Source organism: Alligator mississippiensis, chromosome 4 (assembly GCF_030867095.1).
Source record: "Alligator mississippiensis isolate rAllMis1 chromosome 4, rAllMis1, whole genome shotgun sequence".
Classification (NCBI taxonomy): domain Eukaryota; kingdom Metazoa; phylum Chordata; order Crocodylia; family Alligatoridae; genus Alligator; species Alligator mississippiensis.
Window position 1 is genome coordinate 222,953,690 of NC_081827.1, and position 21,643 is coordinate 222,975,332.

Below are 21,643 nucleotides of genomic sequence, written 5' to 3' on the forward strand. Positions count from 1 at the left end.
TTGGAATCTGTCTACATGCTATATGATAACCATGCTTGTTTGTGAAGACTTTATCATCACTCTATTGAAAATGTTTGCACCAGGTTCTCTAGCATGTAGAAATGTCCTGTCATTGGGATTTCTCTGCCTTATCAACTTGCCATCTCATTTTAGAAAGTGTCTTTCCCTCCTTCCAGTTTTACTACTATTATTTTTTATTTTAATTCTCCAGTCTTATTTCTGAGGGCCAGATCCTAAGCAGGGAAGAATGTTTGCAACTTCCATTGAAATAAATGACTCCCAGGATTTGGTCCTATTTCTGTAAAGTATTATTGGATGGATATAGGTGGCATGAACTATGCTGTATGGAAGAAAGTGGCATTGTGCTGTTTTGTATGCAAAGTATGTATGCTTCTCAAATAAACTAGCTTGCTCCTTAACCAATGTAAAATGAACCTATTGTCTGACCAACAGTATTTCAAGATTTAACAGAATATAAACCTTTTGGGGAATGTTAAGCTGGTTACACTTAACTAATATGACTAAAGGTCGTCATCCTGCCTGGATTAAAGATTTAGAACAATTGTTTTTCCTGTTATGAGGAGAACACACAAAGAACCATTATGACAAGAGTACAAAATCTCTGTTTATTACCACCAGGCTGACATGCTGAAAGACCTGCTCTACATGCCAGCACAAAAGCTTTGTTGCTTCAGATTGTTTGTGTATGTAAATTAAAATGGTGCATTTAATTATGCAACTGGAAGACTCTAAGCAACAAGAAAGGTGCTGATTGGATTATTTTGTGTAAAGGGACTGCTGACAAATCCTAGACAAAACCTGATATTGTTACTCTGTCCCCTGTTTTGCTACAGTGCTGTCAGACGAGAAGCTTAATAACTCTTTAAGCGGGGTTGGGGAACCCAGTGAGAAAGGTAATAAGGCAAATAGCTTATTTATTTTTTTTTGGTTGCAGGATACTGTGACTTCAGTGGAAGTGTACAGCTTAAAGGAATAAGTAGGACACTACCATAATCATGACAGAAGATGCACCAATTGCATCCAGCATACCTGAGTACAATGGGAATGTACCTCCTGAAAAAACTCGGTTCCAGGTCATTGATATTATTGATGAAATAGCAAAATCTGTTGGCTCAGTTCCACATGAAAATGCAGAAACCAGTGCTGAAGCTCCATTTATAAAAGAAAATCCAGAGGAAATTAAAAATTCTTTAGAGGACAGCACAATGTGTGAAGCTCCTGAAGGGAAGCAGCAATGTGAAGGTAAAGTAAATTGTTACATTTTTAAAATTTGCTTGGAAAGAAAATCCTTCATTTTCAACATAGCATCATGAATAGTAGAATGTATCTTAAACTTCACCCTTTTGGGTAGATATAACATTGATAATTGAGTAATTCAGAATTGGATTCAAATTTGAACTAGCAAGGAAAGATACATGCAGGGAAAGAAATTAAGTTGCCTGCAGCATTGCTTCAGGTATAGATAAATGATGTTAAAAATATGTGGCTGAAGAGCTAAGCGGTTTGTAACTCCTACTTAGCAAAGGCAATGGGCTATTAAAACCTAGTCTTTATCATTCTGAGCTGCATCATTAGTTGCTTTCTTACTTTCTTGTATCTTCTAAAGAAAAGCAAGATGAAAACAATAAAACTCTAAAGAAGAGATCAGCTGACATCCCTTCCCAGGACGCACGAGCTGAGCAAAAGAAATCAGAGGAAGGTAATAAGAAATGCTGTGTTATATGACTTTTAAAGAAAACGGTTTTACAAAAGTTTATTTTTTCCAAGTAACAAACAAGAAAACAAATCAAATTCCTACTTCTGCACTGAGCCATAAATCACTCAAAATTTATAGACCTTCTGAACCTTAGAAAACATCACTGGTGCTCAGGGATGTATCTTAGGAATGTACATAGGTTCATAGCATCATAAAAAGGAGAACTGGAAGGGACCTTATAAGGTTGTTTAATTCAGCCCCCTTCTCAAGGCAGGATCATCCCTGACTAAGATATCTCAGCCAAGTGTCTGCCTAACCTGCTTTTGAACATTTCCAGGTTAGGCAGGCACAGTCCCCATTACTTTAGTTTTGGAACCTTAAAAAATTCCTTGGAAAAATAGGGGAGTGCTATAATCCCTGTTTCACAGAGATGAGCAAAGGTGCTGAGAGGTTAATGGCTACATCCACAAAAGGGTTTAGATGCCTAACTGCTACCTATCTGACACTATAAGTGGTTAAGTCCAAAAATTACATTCTCAACATCCCCACTCAGGCACTGCCATGGGCAGATCTAGGATTTTGAAAAGTGGGGTATAGTTGGTGTCGCACATCATCACATGTTACAACACGTTTTTCTCCAGTTAAACAGAAACAAGCTTTACTAATATACTAGGGGTCTAGCACTGTATCATTCAGTTTGAGATCAAACCAAAAACAAATGTAAATTTATTGGAATATTCACTCATTTGCTAGAATATATTAAGTTAAAATAAAAAACAAAGTAGGCAAAATAGCAAAAGATAGTGTCCCATTAGTCCTGTAGTCATTATACTTAAATGTATTCAGATCTGTAAAACAAAATCTAGTTTTATTGAGTGTCTTGACAGTGCCTCCACTATTTCACTGTCAGTCATTTCTACACCTGAATTAACACATCAGTTAAGGTTTTTAGCCAAAGCTAAAACATGCTGCAGGGCTGTGAAATAGAAGAGAGACATTACCAGAAATGACTAATAAAGAGTAAAATTGCAGAAGAAAGGATAGTTTAAATAGTGGACCATCATGACCATTAAAAAGGATAAAGGGTTGTTAATACCTCTGGAGTGAAGAAAGATTTGCAGGAAGTAGGTTGATTAAGTGAGTCATGAAGTCAGTTGACTCCCTCACTGCTGCCTGAATAGAAATGCCACTGCCAGGCAGTTGGTTTTAAAGTTTGGGTGGAGCAAGTAACAAAGAAAGGGAGAGGGTTCAACTACACCACTCCCCTCCTCCCCCTCTTTTGATCTCCCCACCTTTTTGGTGCTGCATAAGACTAAAATGTCTAACTTGCCTGAGCACCTGGCTCGGCTAGTAAAATTTCCTAGAGCACGTTTACACGTGCACTTTAATGCACAGTAGCCTATTTTACTGCACATTTTAAAATGTCATGTAAAAAATCATGTAATTACACTAATGCACAGTAAAATTTGACTACTGCACATTAAGTGTCACTTAAAAAATGTGCACATTCATTATTGCACAGTAAGGCAGCCTAATGTGCATTTCTTTAGTACCTCATATTGGAGGTACTAAATTTAATGCGCATAAAAAAGCACCTTAATGCACATGTAGACATGCCTCCAGGCATCCAAATGACTACTTATACTTTGTATAAAACACTTAAATATATGTTGGAATAGGTACCAGAACCCAGGTCTCCATCAAGGTGAGCATCTTTGCTATACAGTTATAAAGTTACATATACTCTCTCTGACCCAATAAATATATTATTATTTTATGCAAAATAAAACCTTAAGGATGAAGGATTCAAAATTCTCACTCCAGACTATATGATAGTCATCTAGTTATAGCATTCACCTGGGAAGTGGGTTCTCAGACAGAGAAGGAAATTTAATTCAGATCTCCCACATCTTGGGTGAGTGCTCTAATCATTGGGCTATTGGCTAAAAGGGAGCTGCTGCTTCCTTTTCCTTAAGAGAGGCTTCTAACTCCCTGGCCACATCCTCATATGTAGGCATGTGTGGTTTGTGATGCCATAAACCACATGCATGGAACATTAAAATGTGCCCTCCACTGCAAATTTACAGTGCAGGGGCAAAGTTTGATACTGGGATTTCCCAGTAGAAAAAAAAAAAACCCAGGAAAAGAAACTGGCATGGTGCACGCTACAATAGTGTATGCCAGAACAAGCAGAGGCTTGGTCCTCCAGAGAGATGCTCTCTCTATTTGTGTCCTGATTGCTCCAGTATGCCGGGAGCTGGGAGGAGCTGGGTAAGGGCAGTTTGCCCAAAGTGGGACACAGTGTCCTGCAACAAAGTGCACATGCTGGAGTACGCACTGTGGCACAAAGTAGTGACACAAATTTGTGCCACTGCAGGTACACAACCCTGCACATCTGGGGCTTTAGCCACACTCCTCATCTCATCATTTCCTATTTCCAGGTAGCAGTACCTTCAAACCTACCAAATATTGTGGGTTGGCTGCAGCTGAAACCAGAAACAGTGTAGCTGCATCTGCAAGTTGGTTAGAGCAGGCTAGTCAGAACTTCTGAGTGCAAATTAGCTTGTCTCTATGCTTGTTAACCTTCTTCTGTGCCAAGTTCACTCACCACGTAGACAGGGCTTTAACTCCCCTCAGACACTGTTTAAGAAAGCTCAGTACAAAATTTAAGGCTGTTAAGTCCACAATGTGGCAAAGCAATGTGTGCACTATATTATGCTCAGTATTGCTTAGTATTGCCACACTTAAGTCATTTTGGGGATTCCTTATGAGTTGCTCAAACTCATAGCGGAAATTTGGGACATAGCAGCAGCTGGACACAGGTTTCACAAGGCCTATGATGGTGTCCTCACTGCTACAGGATCCTTCCTCTATTACAGATACAGTAGTTAGTTTAAATGATTAGAGCTAGACTTGCTATAATTACTTTTATTTCCATTTATAAATCCATCTAACTATAGAACTATTTATTTGACTTACTGTAGCCACCTGCACATATGAGAATACTAACCACCCTCTCAAACACAGTATAGAAAGAGATATTTAAATAAAATGCAGAGTAAGAACTCTGAAATGCTTTTCATGGTTAAAGCAAGGTTAAAGTAATTTGAACATAGTAAATTACCACATGGATCCTTGACTGATAGGTACAAAAGAGCTATATAAATGTTGCCAGTTACAGTAGGCAGAATCTGAAGTTAATTACACTTGTTTTGATTAATACATTAGTACAAATAAACATTTATCAGTGGCTAAATAATGTGTCATGGAGGCTACATAGAGTTTTAGAAGGTGAATCATGGTGGAGGCTTTTCCTGTTTAAGGGGACATCTATATTAAAACTGTTGCCTTTTAAGTGCACAGTATAACCTATTAAGTAATCTTTCACAGCTCCCCACCCAACTGTCAGCCACAAGCACTCTACCTCTAAATTGCAGACAGCATTTTAGTACCTAACCAATTCAGTCTAATTAATACTTAGGACCCCCACAGGCAAAATGTTGAATTATACCATTTGTTGCAACAGTCCAGCATCATTTAAAGTAGGAGAGTGCCAAATAGGACACATACAAGATACCCAGGTAAGTGCAGTCTACCACCTTTGAACAAGAGAAGCCAGTGTACCGTAAATCCCCTGGGAAATTTATAATGAACAAATATGCTCCCGGTGATTAATCTAACTGGTGAGTGGATAACACTGTTGTACTATAAAAATTTTGGGAGAGAGGGGTGAGATATTGGGAAATTAGTGCAATTCTCCCTCCTCCTTTCTTTGTGTACTTTATTCCCATGGTCTCCTCCAAATCCTGGTTCCTGAAGAGGGCTCAGAGAAGTCAATGGCAAATTCATTTCAGTAACAACAGGTTTGCACCCTAAATGTGCTACTTTCACCTACTCTTACTGAATTAGATATTTTCACAGCTCACTTCAAAGGAAAGAATGCTTTAATCAGGCTGTTGAATTTCTCCTTTTCCCAATTCATTCATAACACTCCTTTAGTCTGTGTTTAGTTTGAACTCTCTTAGTCATTCACTGAGAACCCCAGGCTACGTTCCTGGCAGTTATGGAAGTCTCCTGAAGAAGTTTGTTTTGCATGTATGTCAGCATTTCTTACTGTCATATTTATCCATGGTAAGAATTTCAGCTCAGGTTTTGTTTTGCATAGCTTTTAATGGAAAAATACTTTCCTGCTTGTTTTGTTGTGCTAGAAATAGCAAATCCTGACTTCCTTTTTTTTGTTGTTGAGGAACCAATCTTTTTGAAGGATCATGATGATCATATATGTTATTTATCCGTGTTCTTTAGTACCAGTACATTTCTACTGTGGTAGGGCTAGATCCAAAACAAACAAACAAAAAGATTAATGCAACTGTCATGGGACTTGGATAGACTTCAGGTGCCCAAGCCCAAAATTGCCATTCAAAACACCTTTATCCAGGGGCTGTCTAACCCTAGGAGCACCTAAAACTCATTAGATGCCTTCCTAATTAGTTGGGCAGTTCTCTGGCACTTACAGTTCTGGCTCTTCATATAAATAGATTTGCCCTACCCCAACTGGCTAGGCATCTAGCTCCTACCTAAATCCAATCAGGACACAGAAACTGGGTGGAACAGTGCCAAAGTCCTCACAGGTGTCTGGTTTAGTAGGTGTGCATGGAACACGCTGAGCACACACTGACAGGACAGAAGGTCCTCACGACATGCATAACTCCTAAAATACAGTAGGGGTGGTGCTGCCTACCATATGATAGACTTATGGTTAGAGCATTCACTGAAGAAATGGAGGACCTCCTCAGCTCGAAGGGATTTAAGCTCATATGTTCCACGTCCCAAGAAAGTACCTTAACCAGAAAGCTATAAGCCAGGTGCGGTACTGGTGGCTTCCCCAATTTCCATTATTATTTATGCATTTTCCTTAAATATTCATTGGAAAAAAGCTGGAAATAATCACAGGAGCTGGGACTGAAACCAAGGTCTCTCTCAATTCTAACTGCTAGGTTACAAAGTCATGATTTTAGGCTCTCTCATATTGCCTCCATTGATATTTTATTCGTTCCTGCACAGACATCCAGCTTCAAAAGAAAGCATAGAGCATGTCTATTCCCTCAGCCAAGCTGGGATTCTGGCTGTTAGGACACTTTCCTGACAGGTGGGAGAAAAGGGCTTAAACCCTCTGACTATGGACAGAAGTTGGACACAAACCAGTTTAAGTGATCATAAACTGGTTAAAACCTGTAACAGAACAAAAATACAGTGCACATAAACCAGTTTCAAAATGGCTGAAACTGATTTAAGATAAACCTGGTTGAATATAGTATCAGACTTAACTGATTTGGATCAAACCAGTTTAAGGAGCTTTTCATAGATAGATTCATAGATGCTAGGGTCAGAAGGGACCTCAACAGATCATAGAGTCTGACCCCCTGCCTAGGCAGGAAAGAGAGCTGGAGTCAGATGACCCCAGCCAGATGCCTATCCATCCTTCTCTTAAAGACCCCCAAGGTAGGGGTGAGCACCACCTCCTTTGGAAGCCCATTCCAAATTTTGGCCACCCTTACCATGAAGAAGTTTTTCCTGATATCTAGCCTAAATCTGCTCTCTGTCAGCCAAACCAGTTGCTTCAGTCCCAGACCCCTTCCTGGTTCAAGTTAAATCACAGTTCCCCAGCATCCCAGGTTGCTTTGCATCCCTGGGCTGGGCTGTGCTATCTGCTCCAGAGAGCAGTGTTGGCCCTGCCCCTCTGTTCCCTAGCCAGAGCAGTGAGGGCTGGCTGACAAGGGCGTTGGGGTGGAAAACCCAGTTGGGGACCACAGCTGGGTTTGCCTGTGCGGCAAGGGGGTTTGAGTGGGAGGGAGAGGAGCCCCTGCTAAATTTTTCTCCACTGGAGTGGGAGTGGGGGTGGGGCTGTGGGCAGGCAGGTCAGGCATAGGGGAGGGAGGGAGGTTTAAACCCTCTGTCCCACTGCCATGGGAATCTAGCCTGGATCTGCTTGGTAGGAGGCTGGTAGGAGACCAGCAGACTCCACCACCTCCCACCTCTGGCAGAGTGAGGCAAGCAGTTGTTAAGGGGTAATTTTCCCTCAGCTCCTCCAGGCCATAGGGGAGGGGAAAGAAGCTGGGAAACCAGGGCTGGAGGGACTGGTCCCCTACCATCTGAAAGCACAGGGCCAAGCCCTCCAGGACCAGATTGAGAGGTGGGAGGTGGGGTTAAAGACCTGGCACAATCATCACATGTATGTGCTGGAGACAGAGCTAAGGGAACAGGAGAGGGTCCCAGACTGCTTGGGCTGGTGACACCAAAGAAATCAGAGAACTACATTTACATTATAAAGCAGAACCTGTAAAAGGTGGGAGACTGGAATACATAAGAAGAGGTAAAAGACCTGCCTGCCATCTGATAACCCCAGGTAAATTGTCTGCATTTTACTAGCTACATTCTATCACCAGTTCAATATTCCCCTTTTCCAACCCCCCACCCCCACCTGCCTGTCTCACACCTATTCTCTCCCATTGCCTCTGATCCTCACTGCCATGCATTTTGCATTTTCATAGGTCTGCATTTTGCATATTGGCTTCCATTCCAGCCAGGAGAGCACATAAACACCAGCAGACTCTCCCTATGCCTGAAGAAGGGTATTTGTGACCGAAAGCTTGCAAACAACAATTTTCCCAACTATTTAGTTGCTCTAATAAAAGATATCACATCTACCCAAAGACCATTGTCTGCAAAAGACTCTGAATGCATAAGAGTACTGCCAAAGCTGCTATAGGTGACAAGCATACTAATGTCAAGGCAACCAAGGGGGAGAAGGGGTGCACCTGTAAAAACCCAAGTAAAGATGGGGCCTGTGGCTCTACTTCAACATCTAAAACCACCTGCTGATTCCCCAAGAAAGACTTTCTGAATACCTGACTGTAAGGAGATACTGTGCCCTCAGGATTCTGTAAGACTTATGCAAGGCTTTCTCTTGTCATTTTGGTTCTTACATTCCATTTTAAGTTAGACTAAGCTCTGTGCACTCTCACTGTGTTTTACTGTGATGTATCTTAGCTTAGGCAAAGATTTTTGGTTATTGTTTGTTGTGTGCTTGAGGTTGCAAATTGCTGTGTTCAATATGTGCTGGCTTCAGAGAAAGGACTATTCTTGTTCAAGCTTTTATGAATTCAATGCCACTACTTTTTCCCTCTACCTACCCCCTTGCAGAGATTAAAGTGAGAGGTAAGTGAACAGACATTCACTTTTGATTCAGGGAATGCAGCCACATGCCAGCAGTGGCTCAGGCCATAAGCCAGGGGGTACTAGAGCATGCCTCCCAGCCTGACATCCATTACCAAAGGGAAGGAACTGAAGCTATAAGAATTTTCCCCCCTCTCTGCTCAAGTGGAGGGGGCATGGCCAGGTCCCAGGAGGGTGGAGGTTTAAATCCTTTCCCTGACCCATACAGGACCCCAGCCCAGGTCTGGCTGGGAGGGGCAGCAGGGCCTTCCAGGCTTCTGCCCCCCCCAACCCCCCACCCCTTGCTGGAAGGGGGAGGCGGGCAGCCCCTGCCAGCCTGAGGAGGGGCTGGGAGACATGCTCTAGTACCCCCTGGCTTATGGCCTGAGCCACTGCTGACATGTGGCTGCATTTCCTGAATCAAAAGTGAATGTCTGTTCACTTACCTCTCACTTTAATCTCTGCATCTTAGAGTAACCTGCAAAGACAGAATCGATTCAGCCTCGGGCTTTATGATTGTGTATACTTAGTCTCTAAGGTAGAAGAAGACCATAAAACCCAAGATTCCTGCTTCCCTGGCTGGAGGTGGTAGTAGATTGTAGCACCACCTTGCTCTCCACTAGTGGTCATGTCTTAAAAGTTAGCTGTAAACTTTGCTTGTTTTTCACTGATTCCAAGTCTCCCCACTCCCAGGAGAGAGCCCTAATTTCCAGGCTATGAAGACCTATGTAGACAGGAATAGCTTCAACAGGAGGCTCTGTTCAGAAGAAGTCCTACCCCAGAATCATCTAGAACTGAGTGGCTGGAGCACTCACCTCAGAAGTGGGAGTTGCAGATGCAAGAAGAGACAAACCTGTGTGTTACCTCCTGAGCGAATGCCCTAACTGGTGGGCTATTGAGTAGAAAGCACAACAGGGCTTTGTGAAAAAAGATTAGCACTGAGGCCTAATGACAGATTAGGATTCGTTATTATGTCCCTGAAAGGAGTGAAGTTCAAGCCATCTCTCTCTCCTTGGCATTCTTTACTGTTTAGCTTAGGCAACTGCCCACTCAGCAGTCTGGCTTTTCTCAGGTTTCTAATTTTACCCACATGTGCATGGGGTGTGTCTATAGCACACACTTATTGTGCCATGGAAAAACCACTGCTAACCAGCTGCATTGTTCAGCACATGTGACTGGCTGGACTGGAAACAGTGCTGCCAGCATGCTCTTTAGCTGGCCTGCTGCAAGGGTGCATGAATTTAACTATTCTTTCCAACTCAGTAAGTGACATGAACAAAACAGCACTGCATGTTAGAGGGTTGCCTGGCATGCTATAGCTTGTGGTATAGATACGCCTATGGAGAGCATAGGCACCTCATGCAGGAATGCTGATTTCAGCAGATGACAAATTATCTACAAGTTTAGCACTGTAACATGCACAATCTTTAATGGATCTAGCCTGAAGTGACTTGGACAAGTTCACACATTTAGTTGAAATGCTGGGAGTAGAATCATCAATCTCTTAGTTCCTTACTCCAGGCTAGCATATTACCAATGCTACTACCTTGTAATGGTTGAAACTTGGGCTGCAGCTCTTCAACTCATCGACAGAGGGATGAGGACATTGACTTCCTTCCCTAACTTGGAAAGAAATGTGTGAAGTTCAGTATTCTACTCCTGATTATCTGTGAAACCAACAGCTGAGGTTTCAGTTTCATGTCACCAATCTAGGTCCTTTAACAATCTTGCTAACATTTAAAAAATACTGGTGTCAGGGAAAGATGGAAGAAATTAATACTATGAGCTCATAGGGTGGGGTGATCTTTTACAGTCTTCTGCAAGTACAATGATGATATTTGCTGTGCAATTCCACTTTGTTTTAAATTCTCACTATCTATTGCCATCTGATTCAAACATAGTGCATGAATTATGCTTTCCAGGAGCTGTCAATGATAGAGTTCAACTTTAACTATGAACTATAATGCATAGGTGAATTCAGTCTGGGCTTCTGTTCTGAATACTCATCTAGCTAGGTTGTGGGGGTATTCTGCTCATAAGTAACTTGTAAACTGACTTTTTCTTTATTTGGTTTCTGTAAACCTGTATTCTGCTCCTCCCCCACCCCCAGTAACCCTTTAGCTACTCACTGAAGATATCCCAGAAAGCATCATTATGCAGCATTAAAACACCAACATTTGCTAGCAGCTAACACACATTCACCACATAGCTTAATAATCTAATTTTAGAGGAAAAGTGGGATAACTTCACCTCAGAAACCACTGTGTGGTAATTGCTAGCAAATGCTGACTTTTTAATTGTGGCCATTGGAGCAAGAAGATTTCAGAGGAAAAAAAAAATGAACGTTAATTAAAACTTTGCTGAATGCCCCTCAAAGCCAGGTTATTGGGGACATTTCAGCAGACAGTGCTTAATTCATTTTTAATTTTAGCTTGAGGCTCAGGTTGAATGAATGAAGGGTAAGCTGAATTACTGAACAGCTCATGACAACTTGAGACTCATTTGCCCTTCTTTTTTAAATCAATTTTCCCCCCTTGTAGGTATAAGAATCACAGACTTTGGCAATAATCATATTTCAGAGGAAAAATTAATGAGCATATTATAATGTTCTGTATCTCAAATATCAGCAAAATGTCCCAAAGGTGATAGTCATTTGACTTCTTCCACAGAAAGTCCCATTGCAGTAGGTCTAGGAATCAGCTAGGTGGCAGAACTGGATGGTCTAAATGACCTAATAGGGCTTCATTATTGCTTTTTGCTAGTTCTTTTAGATGAAATGTCTCTTTTCTGGGCACATATTGATTAAGACAAGGGATTATGAAGAGGTGCTTTTCCAAGATGGCAAAGTATGAAAATAATTTATTTTGCTGTTTTTTTAATATCTTACATTGAAATATTACATGTTGGTTTTGATATAGATATTGTTAGATACCAGGTGTAGCAGCTGCTAGATACCAGAGTAGGTGGACCAGTTGTCTGCACAAACATGTGAAAATGTGGCATTCCACCAGGTCCTATAGAGAAAAGAGCCAGTTCTGTAAGTATAATATATCACTTTTTATTAAAAAATCTTAAACCAGCAGGTACTCCAAGAACTCCCTGCTCTTCCCACCTTCTTCCTTTCATTTTATTTTTTTTTTTAAACAAAAATTGCACCAGGAAAATCTCCTGTTTGCCCGTATTGAGACCATGTTGAAAAACACTCTTTAAGTGACACATGGTTTAGAAGGGAGTGTCAAAGCAAAAATACAGACACCCTGAAAAATCCTTTTGTTTCACTTCTGTTTTAAAGAGAGCTCTTATCCTCTGAGGGTCTTGTTTTTATCAATGGATGAAGACTAAAGTACTGATAACAAGTGATAGATTATGATTCAGTGGGGCCCAGTGCTACCCAAAATTTCAACCACCTTACAAAAGGCCTAGGTTAGCCTCCTCTACTAGAATCTAAGGCAAGGTATGGACATTAAAAAAGCCCAAGGCAGAATCAGTCGAATTTACATGGTTTTATGTAAGCTGCATAGTTTAGGTCAGTAGCAAACAAACATTTGCCCTTTGGTGGTGGGAGCAAATCTTTGATCAGTTTCTGCCATTTTTAAACTGGTCTATGGGTGCCAAACTTCTGTTCTTTTTTGGGCATAGACCAGTGTTGTGTATCAAACTTCTTTTTGTTACAGGTATAGAATGGCTCCGATCACTTATGCTGGTAAAAGTGTATTGTCTGTACTTGGCCTAAGTATAGGAGGGTCTCACTGTGATTTCTTACAGATTCTAATCTGGGTCAGAGAAAGCTGAAAGTCTGTGTTTTGCTCGCTGAGTGATGAATAGCTTCTTCTGCTTGCTCTTTAATTAAAAAAAGGAAATGGAAACCTATATGCAAAATATCCCCAGTGCTGCACTGTGGACCTGTGGAATTTTATTTAGGGACTCCCCTATCTGTAGAATTATATCCAGCTGCTTCAAAGATCCTGCCTCAAGTCTGGATCTTAAGGCACTTTAAGGCTGATGACCAGAAATGTAATGGTGGTCAATCTTTTTATGAACCTGAATCGAGGATAATAATAGCAAGATGTCCAACCTGTCATTATCCTACATTCTCTGGAGAATGGCTTGTGGTAACTCAAGGACTGCATCCAGACAAGCAAGCGTGTGTGTGTTACGGCATTTCAAAGTAGTTTGGGACACTGCAGGAGGCACACTAGGAATGACAAAATGTTCCCCGTGCTGCAAATTTGCAGCACAGACTCTAAGTTTGGTGCCAGGACATTCTGGTATTAAAAAAAACATGGCAGAAAAAAAGCAGCACAGGGTATGCTCCAGGAGTGTGCCCTGAAGCAAACAGAGGCTGGGTCCTCGAAAGAGACACTCTAGTACCTGGCCACACTGCCTCAGTGTGCTGGAGCAAATAGAAGCAGGGTATAGCTGGCAACAGTGGCTCTGTCCCTGGTAAAGCAGGGGTGTGGGGGTGAGGGGAGCGGTGTGGATGAAGGAGGCTGTGTGGGTCTGGGGGACTGAGAGTGGGGGGATGTGGGGGTGGGAGGACAGTGGGGGAGGTGGATGTCCCCCGCCCACACCCCGGCATGGTGCACAGCCCCTGCTTTCCCACAGCAGCAGCAGCAGCAGCAGCAGCAGCAGGCCATGGGGGTGCTTGTGACCTGCTGCTGGTAGAGGCCCCTGGTGATATGTGGAATTGCCTGAGACCCGGGGGCTTCATGTGCCACATGGTGCTGGCCCGGCCCACTGGTGTACAACTTCGGGAATGACCGAGCCGGCTCCGGCTGTCACCCAGGACTCCTGGCTCTGCATGCAGAAGCTATGCACCATTGGGCCAGGCTGGCTTCACGGAGGCAGGAGCTGGCCCCTGAGTCTCAGATGGCACCGTGCACTGCTGGGGGACTCTGCTAGCAGTAAGCCACAAGTGTCCCAATGGCCTGCTGCTGGCTGCTGCTGCTGCTGCTGCTGAGGGGTGGGGGTTGTGTATTGTGCATTAGAACAGCCTGTGCAGGGGGAAGCCAGCCTGGAAGGGAAGGGCCTTGCCCAGCCCATTCCCTGAGACCCAGTTGAAAGCTTCCCAGGAATGGAGTGGGGATCACTGGGGCCTGGGCACAGGGAGCAGAACAATAAGGGTTGGCGCTGCTTAGAGCCACAAAGCAGCAGGTGGTACAGCTGCAGCTGGATCCATGTCCTGGTGCTGGGACAGAGCTGCTGCTGGGAGGGAGCTAGTGGCGGGCAGGCAGGGGCATTAGCAGGGCTGTGGGTTGGCAGTAAGGGGAAAGGGCATGGGCAGAGGCAGGACACTAGCATCCCAGTACTGCTCAGCACCCCACATCCTGATGAGCGAAGGAGGCTGGTGAAGTTCTGATTCTTCTATGATAAAAAATAAAGCAAACGCCAAAGTGTATAGATATTTAGAATTAATTTTATTATGATGATAGAGGCACTGGCAGGCTTCCAAATTGCTTTAAAATTGTAAAAATATCACTAAAACATTGCCCAACTGATCTTTCTATATATAGCGGTGTTTCATTTTAATCATGGAAGAACACAGATTTTGGGTTTTTTAAAGAGAGAATTTTCAAAGATCCCTGATGGTGGGGCAAGTGGTGAGACCCAGGCAGAGGGACCTGCCTAGGGCCAGCACTGGGGACCCAGCTGGAGGGCAGATGATGTGGCTTACCTCCTGGCCATTTGGGTCTAGGAGGACATCCCTCGACAGTTCAAAATGGGCCACTGCAATGAGCAAATCTTTTAGGCGATAGCTGCTGAGATGGCAGGGGGGGACACTAGAGGATGTGACAGCAGTGCCACCTGAAGGCCAACTGTGCAGCCACAGTCTATTGGCAGCTGATCCAGAGGTACAGGAGGCTCAGGTGCAGTGCCTGTACCGCAGCCCAAGTGGTTGTGTGATCCCCATCTGGGTCTGGCAGGCACGCAGCCATGGGGCTGCGGGTCCAAGGGGGTGGGTGCTGTCACAGGTGGCAGCAGGTTACAGCCAGACAGCAACCCCCACTGCTAGACTGCTGCAGCAGGTAGAAGGTGCATGGGCCACTCTAGGTCAGGGCTGCTGCAATAGTCCAGCTGGCACAAGGGGCTAGTGTCTGCAGATACCAACTGGCTGGGCCTCAGAGGCTCCTGGGGGCAAGTAACCCTGAGTTGCTCACCAGGGCAGCTTTCTTATACTGCTGGGGCCAGCACAGGGACTGGCCCCAGCCTGTAGCTCCCCCTAGCTTAAGATCTGGGAGGAGCTGGACAGGGTCAGTTTGCCCCACACCAAAATGCATGTTCAGGCACACGTGCTGAGGCACAAATCTTAGGCACTAATTTGTACTGCTGGATGCTCACATGCCTGCATGTGTGGACATGCCCAGAGGCCATGTCCACATGTTGTGGGGATGTTTGTTTCCCCAGGGACAACTAGCAGCAGTGCACCTTGTGCTGCTGCTAGCTGACACCGGGGCGTGCCCATGCCATGCATGCTCTGGAATGTGGCAAGTTATCCTGGGGTCAGTAGGGGAGGCTGGGGCCAGCTCTGGGCTGGCCCCAGCAGCCGTATCTGAGGTCCTGGGGGCCTCCTAGGGCTGCAGAAGTGGTGATCCTGCCACACAGAGCTTGGCTGGCAGCCACAGCACAACTCCGGGCTCCGCTTTTGAGCAGTGCACGGTGCTCTCATGTGTGCTGTTCCATTTTTTTTCTCTGTGGGTTTTTGCTCTTTCCTCTGTGCTGCTTCACTGCAGTATGGAGAACAACTGAACATGAGAAATGTGGCGTTACATACCACATGGCTGTGCTCGTCTGGCCATAGCCAAGAAGGGTAAAATCTCTGCTGTGCCCTGATGTGAAATACGTTGATATATGGAAAGAATTATCTAGAATGTGTTACTCTTTGTGGATCCATTATTGACCTGAAGTCTCATGGAAACTATTTCCCAGGGACACAAGCTGGAGTACCTAAGGATGGTACTGTCTCATCGAACGTGCTCTTGAAAACCTGACCTAGAGAATTAGGGGGTTGTTAACTGTCTCCTTAATCTTCTTGAACAGAAGCGTGGGTGCAGAGGAAAATGTTTCTCTTATTTTGAAAATAGACTGTGGGGTCCAAAAAACGTTGTTCTCTCTTATACTTACATTGATTAGTATCTTATGCCAAGTATCTTAGCAGAGATACTTGCCAAGTAACATACTCATTCCAAAGAAAGATTTCACAAACTAGCTTTTAATGAATATATTCTTTCTTTTCTTGGGAGAAAGAAATGGCTTTGAAATAAAATTGTAAATGTTTGACAATACAGGATAGACCATATGCAACAGAAAATTCTGGAAGCTGTGAATCGTGCATTTACAATATCTACTGTGGTTCAAAACAGAGCTAGCACCATTGTCTGATTAAAGGAATTTAAGAATCATTTGCTGAAGCAGCAGAGAACATAAAATCAAATTAGTAGTTTTGAGCACAATGCAGTGGAGCTTGTAAGTATCGCCTTATGTTCCTGCCTGTTGGAGGAACGTATACCATGTCTGTAGCCGTGGGTTAAAGAACTGGCAAGTGTCCCAGATGGAGCTGATAGAACTTTCTGGCTCCAGGGGCAGACACAGTGCTGATGCATCCTGGAAACTATCCAATTTTCCTCATAAAATGTCTGCTAGAAAAGCTGCCAGTGGTTGTTACCTGAACAATGAAAGTATACCAAGAAAGTTTACACTGTGCATTAGGTTTGTGTACTTTAAGAACTATTTTAGGTAACTCATCCCTGACTATAGTCTTTAGTACTGTTGTTCTTGAAGAGCTTAAACACCCGAGCTTCAATAACATGCTGAGTATTTAGGTAACACCCAAGCATTCTGGTTAACTGTGCCTCAGAAAATTCCTGGCTAACTTTGGGGAAGTTCCAGAAATGCAAATTCAGGTAAGGGGGCTGTTAGAGCGTTAGAACTTTAGAGTTTTGCAGGTACACAAGCATGGGCCACAGGGCTTTAGAATTGTCCTTTCTTTAAAAAAAACCCACAAAAAAATCAGCAAAACTCTTTCAATGCAAAAATAATGGCACAATAATGCTCTATAGAAGCATGCATTACATTAGGGGAAAGGGTATTTCATAGTAGTGGTCTTAGGAAACAGAGGCGGATCCAGAAGGGGTACAATGAAATGGTAGCACTCCCTTTTGGACCATGCTGCATGAACAGCAGCCAGGGACTGCTTAAGTCCCAAAAGTATGTAAGAATTCACCTTCTTCCTTTTCTCTCCCTGCTCAGCAGCACGTCCTTCCCCCTCCCATTTCCTTCCTTCCCCACCCACTGCTGACCCAGGGGGTAGGAGGAGCCCCACAGCAGGTCCTGCCCCACTCTGGCTGGGCTGTGTGGGGCGTTGGGCTGAGCCAGGGACAGCAGCGGTGGTGGAAATGGGTGGGTTCCCCCTCCTTGCCTGGTCTTCCCAACTGTTCCCTTCCAGCCTGGGAGCAGGTTCAGTGTTGGGGGAACCTGCCTGCTGCTGCCAGGGCTGCCAGTGTCTCCTACTGGGACTGGCTCCATGTGCAGCCTGGCTGGAGTAGGTCAGGAAGGGGGTGCTGGAGCTCCCCCTTCCCACAGGTCAGCTGAGGACAGTGGCAGGTATGGGAACATAGGAGCGGACTTTTATTTTTGCTGGGGGTGGTGGGGTGGGGGGAGGGGAGAGCTAAGATGATGGATATGGGGAAAGTTTTACACATTTTAGGTGACAGCACTCTTCCTCCGGGGGGGAGGGGGAGGGGGAGCAGGGCCCTTAGGCCCCCAAGTACTTGGCACCTTTGGGTGGGAGAAGGGGGAATAATAGGGAATGGGTTGTTGCTGAGCATGGAGGGGGTGCCAAGGGCAAAGGGGGAAGATTCTTATCTGATTCTGGGATTTGAGAAAAGTCCTCAGCTGCTGCTGCCACAGTGAGATCTGCCTAATGGTGAAGCAGGGGGTGGAGAAGGGGCAGAGGGGTGCAGCCAGACCTGCAGTGCCAGTTACTGTTTGCACACCTCCCTTTACAAAATGCTGTGTCCTCCTGTGCCAGGGAACATAAGGTTTTCAAGGGCGTAACACAGTCTGGGAACCAGGGAAAGAGTGAAAGTTGCACGTTTGTTCGTTTCTTCATTTTGTGAACTCCATTCAAAGAGGTTTGCCGGAAGTGAAGTTATGTTGCCCTGTCAATAATATGCTTAACCATCTCTCTGGAAATCTCAGTACTGCTTGCACCATGAATGACCCACCATGCCTACCATTTTTGGAAGATATAGCAGCTCCTGTATGCATGTCTTAAAGATAGGGTGCCCCTTTCTTCCCTACTGTCTGTGCGTAGGAACTGAGCTGTCACTTGGTCCTAAGGTGTGGCTGAGTTAACATTGTATGAGAAATCTTGGCACATTAAACAGTTTGTGGTTTCCTGAAACTTTGGAATTTACTGACCTCAGAATATTGATTTCAGAACCGTGAGCACCATTAGCTATTTACATTTTCCATAATAAATGCTTGTGATAGAATTCCTCCCCAAGGAACTTATAGTGTAATATGGGCAAGACAGACAAAAGGAAAGAAAACAGAGGCAAAGCAATTCATGTAGTGTTATATAGCGGATCCAAAAGCAGAGCCCAGAGTGGCATGAATCCTACCTAGTCCTGGATCCTCATCACTGCATCATATCACCCTTCCACTTAAAGGGCAGATGTGTAATCAACATGAAGGAAGGCATGAGGGAGATCATCAATAAAATACATAAGGGTGCACAAAGAGGGTGTGAGAATCTGAAACCCTTTGTAAAATATATGGGTATTTGTGGTGATATAATATCCAGGCTGCATCTGTATTTAACCACTGACTTGCGGATCTGTTTTAGAAAATGGTTACAGGGGTTATCTTATCCTTTTGATAGGGGCTGGTATATTTGTAAGCTATAGAAATCCAGGCTAAAATTCAGCTTTTGTTTTAGCATATTGCAGCATAAAATATTCTGACTGTGTCATACTTTATCCAGTACTTATTGGTTTTTGTTGCAGGGCAATATGAGGAGATAATTCCTGTAAGCACCAAAGAATGTGAAGTAAATAGGCAGGAAGAAAGGAATGCAAAGCAACCTCAAGGAAGAAAGTTTGATCATGCTAACAAGGCTGAGAAGTTTCTACCCGCAGGAGCACAAGAAATGGTGCAGATCCTTGAACGCAAAGTACAAATTAAAGACGAGATGCAATTAAAAGCAAGAGAGAATGCAGCAGAGGAAGAGGATGAGGATGCTGAAGAGGAAGAACAAGTCCAGTTGACAGAAAATAAGAAAGTAAACAGTGAGGAGTCTTATTTAAAGAAACAAGAAAATGGCAGGGAGGAATCCCCTCCTAACAGTCCCAGTTTTAACTCCCAGCCTGAGAAACCAGGGGAGCAGCTAGAAATTGGGGGAAAAAATGATGTCTCCAAACATAGTTATTCTAAATACAATACAATCTCCTATCGGAAGATCAGAAAAGGAAACACAAAACAAAGAATTGATGAATTTGAATCCATGATGCATTTATAAACTGAAGGGGGAGAATTTGCCTCATAAGCTGAGAGTTCATTTTGTTTTTCCAAGATGCATCTCTTCATGCAATATCAGGCCATTATTATATCCTTTTTGTGTGTAATTTCATAATATACTGTGAAGATTTAACTTCTGTATTTCATTTTGAAATCATATGGAAAAATTGGAAAAAGGATGAAAAAAATCATCAGTTTGTTAAACTTAGTACAACTTATTTCAAAGCTTATTCTTTTTCTTTTCTATACCAATTTTGTAACAGGTTATAAGCAGTAAAATATTTTAGATTAATTGGTAATGCTATAGGCTCATGCACAAATGTTTCAGTGCTATTGGTCTTGCTAGCAATTAGTAGGCAGCATAATAGATGCAGTAAAACCAGACTGCAGTAACAATAGAGACAACTGTTTACAATTGCAATGCTCTCTATTTTGAATTCTGCCTATTTTGGTGGCTTACAAAACACAAAACGGCTTTTAGTGTGTATAAACAAGTCATTCCATTTTGTACGGGTGGGATGGACTAATTGAATAAACTTATAAATGTAGAATTGTAGAAATTAAGTACGTAATTTTCATATGACGAGGTAATAAACCCATTAATGTCCCTGTCCTTTTTAACTCTCTGTACCACTCATAAATATATTTTCATCTGATATGGACTGCTTTCCTTTCAAACCATTATAGTCAGCATTTGCAACCATTAGTATCATCCAATGGTTACATATTAATTTAGGGTATGAGCAGTTGAGACTATTATATTACTAAAATGGTTTTAAATTCTCAAATAGATATTTTTCCTTCAGTTCAAATATTTTATGTAACAACATTAAGTTGTATGTAAAATTAATGAAAAAGAGGTTATAATTTTAAAGCTAAGCAGTGATTAAGAAACAGCCTCTTTTTGGTATGTATTCCTTCCCTACTTTCCTAAGCATCACTTTGTATCAAAGTCACTACATACTTCTTTCCTTAGTAATGTGAGGCAGCTCTGGTCAAAGTGTCACCAGTTATTTAGGAGTAGATGTATCATTTTAAATTCAGAACTTACTGGTATATTATCCTTTTATAAAAAGAAAGCATGATAGATGATTATGGTATAAGTAGTTAATGTATTATCCTTTAGTAATTGGGGTAATTAATGTTAATGTGGGATATGTATAATCTTTTGTGAATCTTCTAGCAGGAACTCATAATTTAGATAAATGCACATAGGAAGCCAGCATTTTATAAACATTTATATATATGGTACATAGCACATATATGGGTGTGTCTATGCTTGTCAACCAATGAAAAAAAGATGACAGAGAAAATTAGTATTCTCCAAATTTTTCCATTTGGGGCTCCAAGATTTTTCTCACACATTTTCATACTTTTAAATATACTCAACATTCAAGTTTAGCTTCAATTCAAATCTTAACGATACTTCCAAGACATGGTAAATTTGAAATATCACCTATTTCTAAGTTATCTCTACATTTTTCTATTTTAAACCCTTGAATGACTATGGTATAACCAAGCTGATTTTGTTTAAATATTTTGAAAAGAATATTCATCTTGGGTTGAAGCCAAGCTTGACAAATCCCAACACAGAAGGAATTTGTTTGGGAAAGTTTGAGCATCTACAAAGAATGAGAGCAGAGATTGGAAAGGAACTCAGTAGCTTCTACTGTGTCTGCTATAATGCTTCTTTAATAATTACGTTTACATTTCCAGCAGCATCAATTACTGTTTCAAATTTTCTGTTCTACATAAAAGGCAATTATTTATTGGCTATGTGGAAAAAAAATAAAAGACAATTCTTTATTGTACAAACAAAACACAGTCTTCATTGTACTATTCAGACTTGTTTATCTGCTCTTTGGTTTGTGAAAACCCAAGCAGTTAGCTCTTATGAAGGTACATTGCTGTTTTTGTTGTTTGGGTTTTTGTTTAGTTTAGTTTAGTTTTTTATTTTAAAGTACCTCAATCCTGGCTATTGAGTGAGAATTCTATATAAAATAATAATAATGGGGATTAACTTTCAATAGTGTTGAGAACCCATATTTTTCTTTAGCTTAGGTTGTGGTTGGAAAACATTTCTAAACACTCCATCACATTTAAATATTTGAGAGTTAATTAGCTGGCTCAGGAAAGCTGACAAGTAACACCCCTAGAGAATAAATCCATTTAAGTACCAAACAGGTATGGTAT

General features: G+C 42.5%; 1 protein-coding gene across 1 annotated transcript; it reads left to right on the plus strand.

Moving 5' to 3' along the window:
- The first annotated feature begins 830 nt into the window (after positions 1–830).
- On the plus strand, positions 831–21,286 carry ERMN (ermin). The gene is made up of 3 exons (XM_006262803.3): positions 831–1,263; positions 1,628–1,720; positions 18,940–21,286. Exons 1-3 carry the CDS (start codon positions 1,017–1,019, stop codon positions 19,449–19,451), a joined length of 852 nt encoding a protein of 283 aa, XP_006262865.1. The 5' UTR covers positions 831–1,016; the 3' UTR covers positions 19,452–21,286.
- The last annotated feature ends 357 nt before the right edge of the window (positions 21,287–21,643 follow it).

What these genes read in the sequence shown, in the direction of transcription:
- ERMN (XM_006262803.3), top strand. Translation starts at nt 1,017, where the DNA reads ATGACAGAAGATGCACCAATTGCATCCAGCATACCTGAGTACAATGGG. An exon ending in AGGGAAGCAGCAATGTGAAG is followed by an intron (nt 1,264 to 1,627) that starts GTAAAGTAAATT and finishes TATCTTCTAAAG; the next exon opens with AAAAGCAAGATGAAAACAAT. An exon ending in GCAAAAGAAATCAGAGGAAG is followed by an intron (nt 1,721 to 18,939) that starts GTAATAAGAAAT and finishes TTTTTGTTGCAG; the next exon opens with GGCAATATGAGGAGATAATT.